We start from the raw sequence: 15,965 nt of genomic DNA, 5'->3' as shown, positions 1-15,965 counted from the left end.
TATATAGACTTTGTATGTGATATATTATTCCTTTTATTAAAATGTAACCATTAAATATAAATATTTACAAACAATGTTGATAAATTCAAATGAATTATTATGAAATTATAAAATGTATTCCAAACAGAATATCATGTACAGTATGAAAATGTCTGTCAAAAATAGATTACTTTCAACATGATGCTTAAAGTTACAACTTCAGTACAAACAGGCCTTTGTCATCAAAAGAACAAAAGCAAAAACATTCCAAGACAAACTTAAAGGTGTTGTGAAGCTCCTGGGAATGATGAGACTTAGCCGTATGCATACTTGTCTGTTGCTGCTCTGTCATTTGGAGTCATCTGGCCACTAAGCTTCATCAGCAACTTTACAATAAGACCAGCCTGTGGGGAAGATGCAAGAACACATGAAAGATTATATGAAAAATTATTTTTGTACTGCCAGAAAAGATGGTATTAAACGCTTACTGAGGTGGATCCTCTAAAATCAATACAGTGGTGCCCTCAGAGGTACATACTTGGTGACTATAATGGCACCATTTTCCCGTGAAATAGCACATATTTGCGGCTTTGTTCCACCTTAAATGTTTGAGAAACAGCGGTAACCATAGTGTGCACGCCACAAAAATTATTATCCCATTATTTGGGAACATGTGCATCAAGCACTATGTAATATATTGTATTTATTCATAGTTTTACCATTTAATGTCATCCTCTACTGTAGAGCTCCACTGCACATGCCTGTATTTACTTTCTGTTCTGTTTCCATTGGTTTTTGGGACTCGTTCACCCTTGAGTTGGTGAAGAGTTTACACTACGCGACTAAGTCCAAAGTCGGGTCGAAAAAATCAAATGTTTGATATGCTGCGACTGGTCTGAAACACGATTTCAAGGCAAAAATAAATAAAAATCAGGCTAAAAATGGTGTAGTGTAACCCCAGCTTAAGGCATGCCAAAGAACAAGAGCAACCACAAAGAAACACGCTAACACAGATCAGCAGCAGTCCTTAGAAAATGCATTTCACAGTCATGACAAATATCCTCATGACAGTGTAAAAAGCTGTTCAGTCAGGCTAGACTGTACTTGTACTTGTTACTGCATTATGGAAATATTTATTTTTTCACAGCTCTGAAACTTACATTATTTTAATGTGCAGTTAATTAAAAAGTAAATGTTGTTCATTCAAGTTTATTGTATCATATCAGCGATACAGAACACTGCTTTAACAAAAATCTAAAGTCTGTACGTACAGCAATATAAATATCTGGATGTATATGCACCTGTCTAGTAGTTAAGATAGATAAGAGTGTTGTTATTGGTACTCTGTATTGGCATATACTAATATTAAAATTTCGATATTAGAAGGGAAAAAGTGGTATCGCTGCATCGCTAACATTAAGTTATGACAATGTACAAATATGGACAGAAGTGAATGTATTGTACTTTTAAAACTCATTTAAAGTACACATTTGAACTTCAAGGCCATTAAGGGTACATTCACATTGTACCTTTGTGAAAAAATAAATAAAACAATACAGTAATCTGTAGATTACCTATTCTCTGGCAACATGGAAAAAGAAAATAAAAATATTTCATACTTGTTTGGTGTGCACTATGAAGTTCTTCTTGTTTTCTAGACTGTGGATTTGGACATACTGGTCAGCCTGCCCAAGTTGCCACATGAATGTTCCATACTCAAGGCTAAGGTGGAGCACCTAAAGCAAAGAGGGAATGTGAATATAGTCATCTGAAATGGAAATATTGTAACACAAATAGTTTAAAACATTTGGTTGGATCATAAATGTATTTCATTTGCAGAGCAGAATAGCTCAACACAACAAATATTATTATTAAGTAACTTACTGGTTAACAAGTATGTCCAGAGCACATGCTGGATTTCAGTACCAACAAATACACATGATCCAACTAGAGCTAGAATCATTGCTCATCCTGACCTAATATCCTTAGAAATATTCTGTATTCAGTAATTCAACTCAAATATAAATATCCAGACATGTATTTAAATTACTGTGACTATAACAGATATGTATGCAGTATGCGGCTGAACAATGGCAATTGTTCTGAACAACATTGAAACTGCTGTTAAAATTGCAATTGTTTACGAAATTAAGGGAAAACACTCTAAAATAAAATTTCTTTCATTTAATTTTAAGCTAGATAAATTAATGGATACCATTTTTGCAGACATTGAAAGAGTAAGTGGTTTTAAAAGAGGTACATATGCCTAGTAAGTGCATTACCCATTCTAGACATCGTTCAGCTTTCTTCAAGTCTGCTCCTGCAAACAACCGCAGAGCGCTGTCTACTATGAATAATATACTGACTTAACATATGAACCGCATACATATCCATATTAAATAATTCATTAATTCATTCATTCTTTGATTGTCTGTAACTGTTTATCCAGTTCAGGATCACAGTTTGTCCAGAGCCTGGAGGGGGTGCCCGTCCTTCACAGGGCAACACACTCTCATATTCATTGACACACTCACACTTATGGGCACTTCTGAATAGCCAATCCACCTACAAATGTGTGTTTTTTTGCAGTGGGAGGAAACTGGATCATCCACAAGAAACACATGCGGACACGAGGAGAACACACCCGATTTAGCCCGATTTGAATTTAGTTTTGTCTTGAAATCGCATTTCAGACAAATCGCAGCACATCCTGGAGCAGGGTGACAGCGACACTACCTGTTGTGCCACCGTGACACCCTACGTCTACATGTTCTACATGGCAGGTTTGATGTTAAGTTCTTTTAATGCTGCTATCTCTGTGATAAATCTCACCCCGCAACCACCACAAAGTGTAATAGTGAGAGGTGTTTTCTATGGGTAGAGTCGGGCAAACAGACTTTTTTACTCTGAGTATTGTTTGTCTGTGCTCCACTCCTACTTAAGTGCTCAAAGTGGCAGAAAGGAACAGTAACAAAGGTGTGGGAGGGAAAGAGGAGCTAGCGAGGTAGTGAAGAACCAGTAATGAGTACATTTCTCAGATTATCTTTTAGGTTAGGAAATATGTACCGAGGTTAAAATTAACATCTCTGTACATATTTCCATCTGCACATTCCACTTCTTTATACTTTACTTACATGTGTCAGTACAGACAACCAAGCACAATAAAGCTAAAAATATAATATTAATTTTTTTAATTCTTGTTGAATATCAACAGGTTTTCAGTTATTTCCTCACCTTAGTTTCCATGTTCATGAGGTGCAGGCCTTTGGTGTTAACCCCCACATAAACACGGATGACTTTGTGAGTGCTGGAGCTTGCCTTTGTAAAGACCTGGCCAGTGAAGAAGGCAGCTCCATAGGTGGGGATGTCCCAACAGTTCTGTAAAAAGAGCCTCTGGAGGTGGTGCATCTCTTTACTCACCCCCTCACTGGTGCTCAGACTCTAAAATAAACCCATACATACAGATATCAGTTCAGATTAGCACTCTGTTTCAGATCAACATGAAAAATCCCACTGTGGAATTTTACTAGCGATATAACGGCAATGAAATTGTAATATGAAATTCAAACTTACCTTATACTCATGAAGGATCCTATTGGTCCAGTGATGTGCTTTACTCTTGACTTTGGATATTGGAACTATGGATTTCAGGTTTTCTTCACTATAAAAAAACGTAAAGCAAAAACATTTGATAAAATATATAATATGGGGAAGCACTGAGTCAAGTTTACCTCCATCATTTGTGACTTACTTCAAGAAGCCTTGTTTGTGTTTCTTGCTGTCATAGTTGCCATAGATGATCTGTAGAAGAAGGCTGGCTAGAGTAATGAGTTTGCTATCTGGTGATGAAAAGAAACCTTTCAGAAGGAAATGCCGTGCTTCATCGAACAGAATAAGGATTGAGAGTGGGTCTTCAACCTGAAGGAGAAATGCATTGTTTTCTAGTTTTTCCATCTACTTTGTGTTAACATCCAACACTGATAATCTGGACACAGCCAAAAAAAATGTAACACTTGATTTATAGAAGTGGAAAAAAATGTTCAATACCTTCTTCTCTACGTCTAGAGGCAGACGGACATCTCTTCGTAGAAAGAGCTGGGGGTTTTCTCTCTGGGGGTCCAGTGCAGTCAGATCTGTTACGATCTCTGGCCAGATGCGCAGGTGTTGCAAGGGTTTGTGGTAAGGCTTCAGTTGTAGACCTTAAAGGTAATAACAAAAGCTGCACTTACACAAAACAGTGTCAATCCTGGCTGGCCACATTATTTATGCATAGTGTAGGTTTCCGGGGGCATTGCAAAACGCAGTGTATCATAAATTCAGAGTTAAATCATAATTGAATCTTTTCATGGATGCAAGCACTATTGAGTAACTGACTCTTCCAAGCAGATGGCTCAGAGGTTGTGGCAGTGCAGTGCGGCTCTGGGACTCACTGAGGTTCTCAGAGCAGATCCAAATGGTGAAGTACTGCTGGGTCTCCTGCGAGAGTCGCATGCCCTCCATGATCTGCTGCACAGTGGTGTTGTTTCCATGCTTCAGTTCCACTGAGCGATATGAGCCATCCATTCGGTAGATTCGCACCTTTTCATACTGACACAAATAAAGACCACTAATTATTTAGCAAATTAAGCTTGTGCAAACTTGTCAACTTGACTTTACATACACAAACTTGAACTGTCATGATTTCCAGTTATATTGACTGGATGTTTTGAGCATATTGGTTTCCAATTGCACTTCAATGAAATCGCTCATTTCGTCATGGACGCTGTTTGGGTAAGGGGGAATTAGGTAGCACACTGAGTCACTGAGTGTGTGGAGGGGTGAGAGAGAGAGAGAGAGAGAGAGAGAGAGAGAGAGAGAGAGAGAGAGAGAGAGAGAGAGAGAGAGAGAGAGAGAAGAGAGATAGGGAGAGAGAGAGAGAGAGAGAGAGAGAGAGAGAGAGAGAGAGAGAGAGAGAGAGGGAGGGAGGGAGAGAGAGAGAGAGAGAGAGAGAGAGAGAGAGAGCAGTAAGACATGAGAGAGCTTAGTGAAGCTGCGGCCATATGTACCATATGAAAAGCAACATAATTTTCATATTTAATCAAAGCTTTAGTTAAGTATTGAATAGAAGCAATCAGTATTTTAAAGAAGCATTCAGGAATATACAGGATTTGGACAATGAAACTGAAACACCTGGTTTTAGACCACAATCATTTATTAGTATGGTGTAGGGCCTCGTTTTGCGGCCAATACAGCGTCAATTTGTCTTGGGAATGACATATACAAGTCCTGCACAGTGGTCAGAGGGATTTTAAGCCATTCTTCTCGCAGGATAGTGGCCAGGTCACTACGTGATGCTGGTGGAGGAAAACGTTTCCTGACTCACTCCTCCAAAACACCCCAAAGTGGCTCAATAATATTTAGATCTGGTGACTGTGCAGGCCATGGGAGATGTTCAACTTCACTTTCATGTTCATCAAACCAATCTTTCACTAGCCTTGCTGCGTGTATTTGTGCATTGTCGTCCTGATACACGGCACCGCCTTCAGGACACAATGTTTGAACCATTGGATGCACATGGTCCACCAGAATGGTTCAGTAGTCCTTGGCAGTGATGCGCCCATCTAGCACAAGTATTGGGCCATGGGAATGCCATGATACGGCAGCCCAAACCATCACTGATTGGGGCTTCTCCACACTGTAACTCTCCCGGATGTGGGGAAAACAGTAAAGGTGGACTCATCAGAGAACAATACATGCTTCACATTGTCCACAGCCCAAGATTTGCGCTCCTTGCACCATTGAAACCGACGTTTGGCATTGGAATGAGTGACCAAAGGTTTGGCTATAGCAGCCCGGCCATGTATATTGACCCTGTGGAGCTCCCGACGGATAGTTCTGGTGGAAACAGGAGAGTTGAGGTGCACATTTAAATCTGCCGTGATTTGGGCTAGCCGTGGTTTTATGTTTTTTGGATACAATCCGGGTCAGCACCGAACATCCCTTTCAGACAGCTTCCTCTTGCGTCCACAGTTAATCCTGTTGGATGTGTTTCGTTCTTCTTGGTCGTATGCTGACATTACCCTGGATACCGTGGCTCTTGATACATCACAAAGACTTGCTGTCTTGGTCACAGATGCGCCAGCAAGACGTGCACCAACAATTTGTCCGCTTTTGAACTCTGGTATGTCCCCCCTAAATGTTGTGTGCATTGCAATATTTTGAGCAAAACTGTGCTCTTACCCTCTGCTAATTGAACCTTCACACTCTGCTCTTACTGGTGCAATGTGCAGTTAATGAAGATTGGCCACCAGGCCGGTACAATTTAGCCATGAAGCCTCCCACACTAAAATGACAGATGTTTCGGTTTCATTGTCCAACCCCTGTATATATATATTTGCTTCATGTGATTGATGTATTCCCAGACACATTCACCTATGAGCACCAATAGCTTCTTTGTTTCCTTTGCCAATTTTATGCTTTTTGCTTTTCAGTACCACAGTAAGTTTTTCTTCTCAGGATGAAACAAGAGTGGACACAGTTTGCATGTATAGTGAGAAATCATACTTACTGGTTGGCTAGCGGCTTGTTTGAGCAGTTTCACAGTCTCCTCCCAGTTATTCTGTTTGTTCTCCTCACAGACTTGAAGAGGTGTGCGTTTTTGTTGGTCCTCAATATGCTTAAAAAAAAAAACATCACTGAAAACGCTTAATGAAAAAAGGAAAAACTCAAATCTAACATTTCAGAATACTGGCAAATGTGAGGTCTGTTTGAAAGTGTAACTTACCCTATCTATCTCAGGGTGCTTCAAAAGTAGCTCCACAATCTCTGCATGGCCTCCACCTGCTGCAAAATGCAAGGGTGAACTGAGCTGTCCATTCAGCAAATTGGGATTGCAGTTGCCTTTTTCAAGCAAAAGCTTTGTGGCCTCCACCTTTCCATGCCTATATTAACACAAGATTCACATTTTCAATCATGGTCTTCATGTGAGTGCCACTGGGTTCATAAGATTGGCCAACAGAACGAATCCCTGAAATGTGTTGCAAAGGTTTTACATTAATTAATTTGTTAATGAAATATTAAACCTACTAGTCTGGTGGACGATATTAAACATGGAGAAAAAAAAAGCAGACAGATCATACCAGCATGCATAATGAATGGGGGCCCAGTGGTCACTGTCTAGCTGTTTGACAGAGAAGCCACTGTCCAGCAGCTTGGACAAAAGCTCTGTGTCTCCTTCACAAGCACTGCGATGGAGGGGGAAGTCATCCACCCACTGACGTTCCCTAGAGGACAGAGATAAAAAAAAAAAACTTAAATATTCCTAAGCACGAAATAGTATTTTCTTATTGAAAGAGGACTACATCTCCATGCCTGATTGTGGGAAGTAGTAATCATTTTAATTCACTCACTTGTCATCAGTGACGCTTGTCATGCTATGTTGCCATTTCTCTCTCTTTGGGATCTGGATTTTGGAATAGTCTGGGGCTCCCAAACCAAAGTATGGATTAATGATGACCTTATCTACCTACAAACACCATCAGAAATGTAATTACAATAAACTATCAATCTATAAAGACTAAGTTTATTATATAGTCTATGTTTGTTTTTAACTCTTAAAGGAGCAATGAGTCATTTTGTTAAATGATTGTGATTCATGTTGTGAATCAGTCATTATACTGACACCTAGTGGCTTTTCTACTAAACATATTTTAAATATGTTTGTCCCCATGTAGGAGGCATAAGCTAGCTCATTCGGAGACTACACACCAATTTGATTATTTATCTCACGTTAGTTGGGCAGTACAAAAATAATAATAAAAAATTATAATTATTATGTAAATTGTTTGCTGTTATTTGGTGGTAAAAATTGCTCCTTTAAGTAGTTTTTATTCTCATTCTGGACTGCTGTCTCACTCGGTTGGTGTACTGGAGGTCTGATCCATAAAGCGGATTCTCAATGCACATATCAGCCTTCTCCAGTGACATCATCTTGCTCTTAATCTCCAGCGCAGTGTAGCCCATGTGAAGAGGACCATCACTATACTTGCTCTCTGTGGTATAGGCAGGGTTGCTCACATTTGTCTTCACTCGCTCTATAGGAGCAGGTCTGAAGAGGGCAGGAATTGCATGTGGAACACTGTGTTGTTCTGCTAACCACCTGAGGGCAGCAGAGACATAGTGGTTTACTACACATGATCTAAATTGCTGAGTTCTCTACTTATCTGATATATTTGGTATAATTTCACAGTGGAAATAAAGTGAAGCATGTTTAATAAACTCACTGGAATATAAGTGATAATACAGGTGAATCTCAATAAATTAGAATATCATCAAAAAGTTAATTTATTTCAGTAATTCATTTCAAAAAGTGAAACTTATATAGATTCATTACAGAGTGATCTGTTTCAAGCATTTATTTCTTTAAATGTTAATGTTTATGCATTCCAGCCAAATGTCAAACTCAAATGTCATTATCTCAGAAAATTAGAATAATCAACACAAAACACATGCAAATATTTACTAAGCCTTTAAAATGGTCCCTTAGTCTGGTTCAGCAGGCTCCTGGTCTATCTAAGCATATTAATTAAAAGTTGAGTGGAAGGAAAATGTGTGGTAGAAAAAGGTGCAAAAGCAACAGGGACAACCACAGCCTTGAAAGGATTGTCAAGAAAAGGCCATTCAAAAATTTGTGGAAGATTCACAAGGAGTGGACTGCTGCTGGAGTCAGTGCTTCAAGAGCCGGCACACATAGATGTATCCAGAACATGGGCCACAACTGTCACATTCCTTGTGTCAAGCCACTGATGACACAGAGACAATGCCACAAGCGTCTTACCTGGGCCAAGGAGAAAAAGACTGGACTAACGCTCAGTGTCCAAAGTCTTGTTTTCAGATGAAAGTAAATTTAGCATTTCATTTGGAAATCAAGGTCCCAGAGTCCGGAGGAAGAGTGGAGAGGCACTCAATCCAAGCTGCTGGAGTCTAGTGTGAAGTTTCTACAATCAGTGATGGTTTGGGGAGCCATGTCATCTGCTGGTGTTGGTCCACTGTGTTATATCAAGTCCAAAGTCAGCGCAGCCGTCCAGCAGTTCATGCTTCCTTCTGCTGACAAGCTTTATGGAGATGCGGATTTCATTTTCCAGCACTTGGCACCTGTCCACACTGACAAAATGATATCCAGTAAACTCACCTGACCTAAGCTCCATAGAGAATCTATGGGGTACTCTCAAGAGGAAGATGAGACCCCAGATCCAACAATGCAGATGAGCTGAAGGCCACTATCAAAGCAACCTGGGCTTCCACGACACTTCAGCAATGCCACAGGCTGATCGCCTCAATGCCACGCCACATTGATGCAGTAATTCATGCAAAAGGAGCCTCGGCAAAGGATTGAGTGCATTCTGTACATACTTTTCAGGAGGTCAACATTTCTGTATTAAAAATATATTTTTTAATGATATATTCTAATTTTCTGAGATAATTTGGGGTTTTCATTGGCTGTAATCCATAATCATCAAGATGAAAAAAATAGAAACTTAAAATAGATCACTCTGTAATGAATCTATATAATGAGTTTCACTTTTTGAATTGTATTACTGAAATAAATTAACATTTTGATGGTATTCTAATTTACTGAGATGCATTAGTATGTGCTCAAGGTATGCACTGTACCAGAAGTGTAGCCACAGTCTTTAATAAAACAGCATTTCTATTCACTACTTGGTGTCCTGGCTTCTGTATAAAGATGGGATCTGATGATGTGAACAGAAACCTACTTGTCTAAGCCAAGCAACATCTTTGAGGTAATGGATGAAAAATGGGCACTGGTTTCACTGCAGACACGCATGATGTCTTGAAGACAGTAAAAGCTAGGACTCCCAGGGTGATAAACAGGTTTGCTGTTGTCTGGAATGAACAAGAGGCAATGGAATTAATGAGATCATAGTATATTTCACTATCACAGTAGGACGACAGAAATTACATGCATTGTTACCTTGTAAATTCTGTAGTTATAAATCCAATGTATTTGTCAAAAATGTATCTCTCTTATGTCACCTCTCTATCTGGAGGTACAGTTTCAGTGCAACAGGGATTAAATTACCTTTTACGTTAATTGGCACAATAAACAGAGAGGCTTCTTTTCCTTCATTGTCCCCATCCAGAGGGAACTTCTTCATGTGTACTACACGCTTCCCTGCAACAAGAGCCATATAAAGCCGATTATAAAAAGTTTATATGTTCAAGCTTCCCTTGACTATGACACTTCTATGTTTGCTGATTTTCTGGCAGATCAGCTGAAAAAAAAAACGTAATCAAATAAATTCTGTAAAGAAATATTTTCCCAGCATGCTGGCCACAGCAACCCTTTTCATCAACCTGTAGAACTCCATAAATTGTACCATTAAGGTACCAAAGAGTTAAACATAATTCAGGACACATCTGTAAACGTCAAAGTTCTGAGAACATAAAAAAATCACATATACAAATACTTCACAGGCTCTTGTTGTTTTCCTTATAACCTCGATACAGGTATGACATCATTATTCACAATGCAGTATGGCCATAACCTTCTTTGTTGTTTTAATGCCTTTTCTTCATAAAAAAATTGTTTTCAGGAAATAAATATCAACAAATCAATAAATCAATAAAATAAATATGAACAAAGAAATAAAAAGCCCTGTTAAAGTATCTAATGTTTCTTTATATTTTTAAAGGCGACGTTCATGATTGTAATTAAAAACACTTTTTATAAAATTCAGAATATGTTTCCTCACCATTTGCTAGCTCCAGTCTGTTTGCATGCTTGAAACTGGTCTAATGTGTTTATGAAGCTCCGGTGTCTGTAAATGGGTAAAAAACAAACTCTGTCTCGGTCCAGTATGCTAGGCTTTAACCTTCTCTGCTCAGGGCACAGAAAAGGCATCTGGGGCTTTTAGACAACGGAGAGAAATCCAAACATTGAAAAGCACTAATTGCGATAAGGATGTTGCTCTATTCTTTCTCCATAGGTGGGTAATATTGGCTTATTTTTGCTCTTTTGGATTACTTAAGGTGGAATGTCTCCAAATTCAGGAGATGGCTAACTGCACTAAGGAAAATATTAAAAAACAAAAAAATTGAAATTATAAATGAGAGTCCCACTTTATATTAAGTGTTTCTAATAACTGTGTAGTTACACATGAACATATACAACAGCAATGTAACTACTGATGAATTAGTACCTGTTACAGATGGATTACAGTACTAAAGCTTATGTAATTGCATGTGTATCAACTTTAGTTTTGCTTTTGTAATTACACAAGTGGATCTTTATAGTTGTAACAGCATATTCTCTCTCATGTAATTATATATATATATATATATATATATATATATATATAGGTACGTATTAACTTGCATTAAGACATTAAACTGGATTTACCATACTTTCTAAGAATTAGCTAATATTTAAGTTATTGTTGAGACATTGTCACCAGTTTCAGCTTTAAACCACTCTGTAATGTGATAGTTCAGCGGATGTCCATCTTGTTCCAATCAGATTACTAATGTAATTACACATATGTTATTACATGTGTGTAATTACATGAGAGAATATGCCGCTACAACTATAAAGTTCCACTTGTGTAATCACGAAAGGCAACTGAAACTGATACACATATGTAATTACATAAGCTTTACTACTGTAATCCCTCTGTAACAGGTACTACATCATCAGTAGGTACATTATTGTTGCATATGTTGTTCATGTGTAACTACACAGTTATTAGAGACAATTAATATAAAGTGGGACCCAAATGAGTTTTTATGTGGTAATTCAGTAAAAAAAAACATCAGCAATGTACAAACAACAGTAGCCTTTTCCCCCTCAAACACATGATTCCACCTTAAAAGAAGCAGAGATTCTGAACTTAAACAAACCAGAGAGAACAGCTTTTCCACACACTCATCCGTTTTAAAGTATATATTTCCTTTAATTGGTTGTTGTAAATTATGATACAATCTACTAGATGAACAAGTACAAAAAGTACTGGTACAAACTCACAAAGCAAATTTTACTTACCTATTATACCTTGGTTATTTGATATGGGCTTAGTTGCTTCATCCACATATTCAAGAATTGACTTGGTTTTGTCACTATGTGCATGTATTTTGGTCCCTAGAAGAACTTTCTTTCTTTTCTTCTCTTTACCCTCCAGTGGTACCTCAATTAACAGAATCTTCACAATGGAAGCAGAACATAAACAATACATAGATATATATTAATTTAGCAATAAACAAACTGAAATAAAAAATCCCCATAGTTTTGAATAGGTTAAACAGGCAATAATACTATTTTGAAAATAAGGTGTTTATTAATGTTCTTCTGAAAAGATAAGTTACCTATGTTTTGAAAAGTCTATTCCAGAATTTGAAAAGAAAATTCCAGTCATATAAACACCCACATAAGCTTACCTCATAAGCTTTCGCTCTGTACTCCTTTGAGCTCAGGCTCACTGTGTTCTTTGGACGAATAACAGCCACAAAAACATCCTCCAGATCCTGATTTCCCATAATGCAGCTGTTTAGTGTCTACTCCAGAGGACTGTCTTAACACCATGCCTGCAGTGTCAGTAGTAAAAAAAATAAAACATCAGTTAAAAACCACCAAATATTTGAAAACAGCATTGAGATTATGTTTAAGTAAGTAGCCTATATTCACTGCTGTGCATAAGTACTTTAAGCTCAAATAAGTACCTTAAGCTCAAAGTACTACTCAAGTACTGAATAACTGACAGGTGGGGTGTTTCCCGAAACACAAAGCAGTAACTTTACAGACACTTTGATCAACAAAACTTCTCTAATCACTAGGGGTGCATAAATACAATTTATTTCCAACCGAGTACAAGTATGTGTATTTTTGTACTTGCTGATACCAATACTGATATTTACTTAGAATTAAGTATTCAGGAGCATTGTGTAATAATGTAGTTATTAATTAAAAAATGTATGTTTAATTAAAAGCGTTATTGTTCATTTCTGGAACTGTCCATCTTTTATTTAGCATTTTCACACAATACACCACCAATTATTTGAATTTCCCTCTGGGATCAATAAGGTGTATATATTTATATATAAAAAGTTTTGTTTGAGAAAATAAACACTTCAGGCAATGAACAGTGCTTTCACAAATGAAGCAAAAAAAACCATCTTGTTCAAGGACAGTCAAAACGGCGTGGCATATTCGCTGCTCTCAGGTTCTGCTGCCGTTTTGTTTGGGTTGCCATCACTGATTGTGAAATAATTCCAGATCACCATTATTTTGAGTTGTCTGCTCATTAATGCAGCAACGTACACTAGGCACATGGTATTGGATGTTGGTATCAGAACCTCGTTTGTGATGAGTACAAAAATCGTTTATTTACGGGTAAATAAACAGGTTATTGGGCAAATACCCAATACCAGTATCGGTATTCATTCATCTCTACTAATCACAAATGAAAATGCTTAAAATATTGGCACACTGGCACATGACTTTGTTGACTTACTTGAGTGGAAGTAAAAGTAGTCAAGAAAGTATAATGAAATGTTCATCACATTCTGTTTTGTAACTTACTCTTATAGCTTGTAAGGTGTTCATTTAAAGCAACACAATGTAAGATTAGGTATTTTTTTGCTCATGGGTTCACCCTAGAATATCAGAGCTTTGTCCACTATTCCTTAAAATCAGGGCACATTTGTCTGGTCTCTCACTCAGTAATGTTCTCCTTTTTCTTCTTCATTTCCTCCACAGTTGTTAGTATATATGGTATGTGCTGTAAAACTTTACACAGTTCTTGTGAGTGGTTTCCTACCCTCCTACAAAATTTTTCAGTCTCATTTCTACTGTGCTGAAAGTGGAGTAGAAATCACACTGGCGCTGATCTGCTGCTTATTACAGGTCATTACATCATCACAATGATTTCGAAGCTGTAATTAGTAAATACATATTTTACATAGTTTTGCTTTATATATTTTTGCCACTTAACTACAGTCCACAGAGGGAATAACCATATGTCAAATACAGTGGTTATGTGTATCCTGTTTCACATACAATGAGATTATTTAAACAATCTGTAGTGTAATGCCTTAAACATTGCCCATTTTAAAATATAACAGTGGGAGCAATCAGGTGTTTTTGGTAAATAACTATATATGCATTTCTTGCCAATGTTTCTGTTAACGCTATTGATTTTTGATGAGATTTCGATTCCAGAGTTAATTAACCAGTCACAATTAACGTTTTCTACAGCCTCGGGCCTTTGTCTACGCATTAACGCAGCATGAGGTTTTGTTTTTCTTTTAAAGAAGACACATTCAGCAAACGTTGAACAAATGTTATGAAGCAGCAAGACGTTTGCACTTAAAATGATAGACTTTATCTACGCTGTCTTCGTGTTCTTGAGTTAATGTGTCTATACTCGCTTGTGGCTGCCCTCCGTGGTGTGTCCTAAGTTAGTTATCTACTAAAGTTACTGAACACTCTACTCTTGTCGTTTTAATTCGTTTTACATTAATTGTTTTTCATTAGTTTGTGTTACCTGGTTGGTCTTTTTCTAACTGTTTTAGTTATTAGTCTTATTCGTTTTTGAAATTTTCAACCAAATATTTCATGTTTTTCTCTTTCCAATTTTCTCCTTTTATCCTTTATTTGATCTGTTCGTGGTGTAATACACAGAGCTGTTTTTTGTTAATACGAAAAGTGCTAAAGTTAAGTAAATAACATAACTTTTATAATTATGGGCACGAAAACGAGCTAAGCAAAGCAGCTAACTAAATTGATTGGACTTCCCACCATCAACCCGAAAAAGAGCGCATAAAGCCCATGAACGTCATTGTGAAGAAATGTTTAAACTGAGTAAGGAGCAGCTGTTGTGTTAGAGCTCAGGAAACTCGACACTCCTCAGGACAACTCCTTGCTAAAGGCTGCCTACGCGCTCATTTCCTCACAACAAAGCTAAGCTAAGTAACAGTTCGTGGCTGTCTTTACAACAGCCATTAACGTGTTATTAAGAGCTTATTACCCAAAACAAAAGGTGTGGAAACGTACCTGGAAAACTTTTATCTCTTATTTCTCTATTTCCGGCTTATAAGAGGAGCTAGTTCAGCTAAAGAAGATCAATTTTCACTTCTTTTTATCTTCCGTCTGGCGCGATGAAGAGAAAGCTCCTCTGTTGTCGGTTGTGTTTTTCCCCACCCGTTTTCTGGCATGTCGCCTCCTGCGCTCTGATTGGTTGAAACACAAAACTGGGTAAAGTAAATGAAAGGGGGGTGTCACCCTTTTTAAAAAATTGTTAAAGAATTCTATCTGTCAAAATCAAGGATTTTTTTTTTTTACTTGTAAACATGTTCTTGTGTTGTTTATTTGCTAGAAAACACCACCAGTGATAAGCAGTCAACAACATTCCTTCATTCATTATTACCACTGATCCAGTTCAGGGCAGTGATGGGTCTGGAGCCTACCCAGAATCACTGGGCGCAAGGCAGCAACACACCCTGGAGGGGGCCCCAGTCCATCACAAGACGACACACACCTATGGACAACTTTTGAGTCACCAATCCACCTATCAACATGTGTTTCTGGACTGTGGGAAGACAGCCACACACAAAACCTCACAGTCACCAAGAGCGGGACTTGAACCCTCAACCTCAGGGTCCCTGGAGCTGTGAGACTGCAACATTACCTGCTGCGCCACCATGCCAATTATGGTAATGGTTTGTTGATAGTGAAGAAATTCCACACTCTCCCGATTTGCGAACATTTGGTGTCTATAAGTTCTACTTAAAGCTGCTATTTATGCAGTGTTCATGAATCTGGTTGAAAGTTTTCAGGAACATTTCCTCATAAAATATGCAGTTTGCTCATGATTTTATTTTTATTTTATTTTTTTAAACAAAGGATTCATGAGTGAGGCCCATTGTGTTTTAACACTGAAAGATAAATAACACTGACAAATATATAAATCACTGTGTACATGCCCCTGGAAAAG

General features: G+C 37.9%; 1 protein-coding gene across 3 annotated transcripts; it reads right to left on the bottom strand.

Moving 5' to 3' along the window:
* Positions 1–33: 33 nt before the first annotated feature.
* Positions 34–15,163, bottom strand: krit1 (KRIT1 ankyrin repeat containing). 3 transcript variants are annotated; one of them, XM_066674669.1, is made up of 17 exons: positions 15,026–15,163; positions 12,412–12,558; positions 12,020–12,176; positions 10,061–10,153; positions 9,735–9,864; positions 7,873–8,116; positions 7,368–7,483; positions 7,098–7,241; positions 6,743–6,899; positions 6,527–6,634; positions 4,410–4,566; positions 4,027–4,178; positions 3,731–3,897; positions 3,553–3,640; positions 3,214–3,420; positions 1,599–1,715; positions 34–383 (listed from the first exon to the last, which is right to left on the bottom strand). In XM_066674669.1, exons 2-17 carry the CDS (start codon positions 12,508–12,510, stop codon positions 294–296), a joined length of 2,226 nt encoding a protein of 741 aa, XP_066530766.1. In that variant the 5' UTR covers positions 12,511–12,558; positions 15,026–15,163; the 3' UTR covers positions 34–293. The 3 variants fall into 3 exon arrangements, with proteins under 3 accessions (XP_066530766.1, XP_066530767.1, XP_066530768.1); XM_066674670.1 differs by having other exon boundaries at positions 12,029–12,176; XM_066674671.1 differs by lacking the exons at positions 12,412–12,558; positions 15,026–15,163 and adding an exon at positions 10,734–10,799 and having other exon boundaries at positions 12,020–12,035.
* Positions 15,164–15,965: the final 802 nt, after the last annotated feature.

The sequence above is a fragment of the Hoplias malabaricus genome, chromosome 6 (genome assembly GCF_029633855.1).
Source record: "Hoplias malabaricus isolate fHopMal1 chromosome 6, fHopMal1.hap1, whole genome shotgun sequence".
Taxonomy (NCBI): Eukaryota; Metazoa; Chordata; class Actinopteri; order Characiformes; family Erythrinidae; genus Hoplias; species Hoplias malabaricus.
The sequence above is the reverse complement of the archived record's forward strand: the minus strand, read 5'-3'. Positions and strand labels throughout refer to the sequence as shown.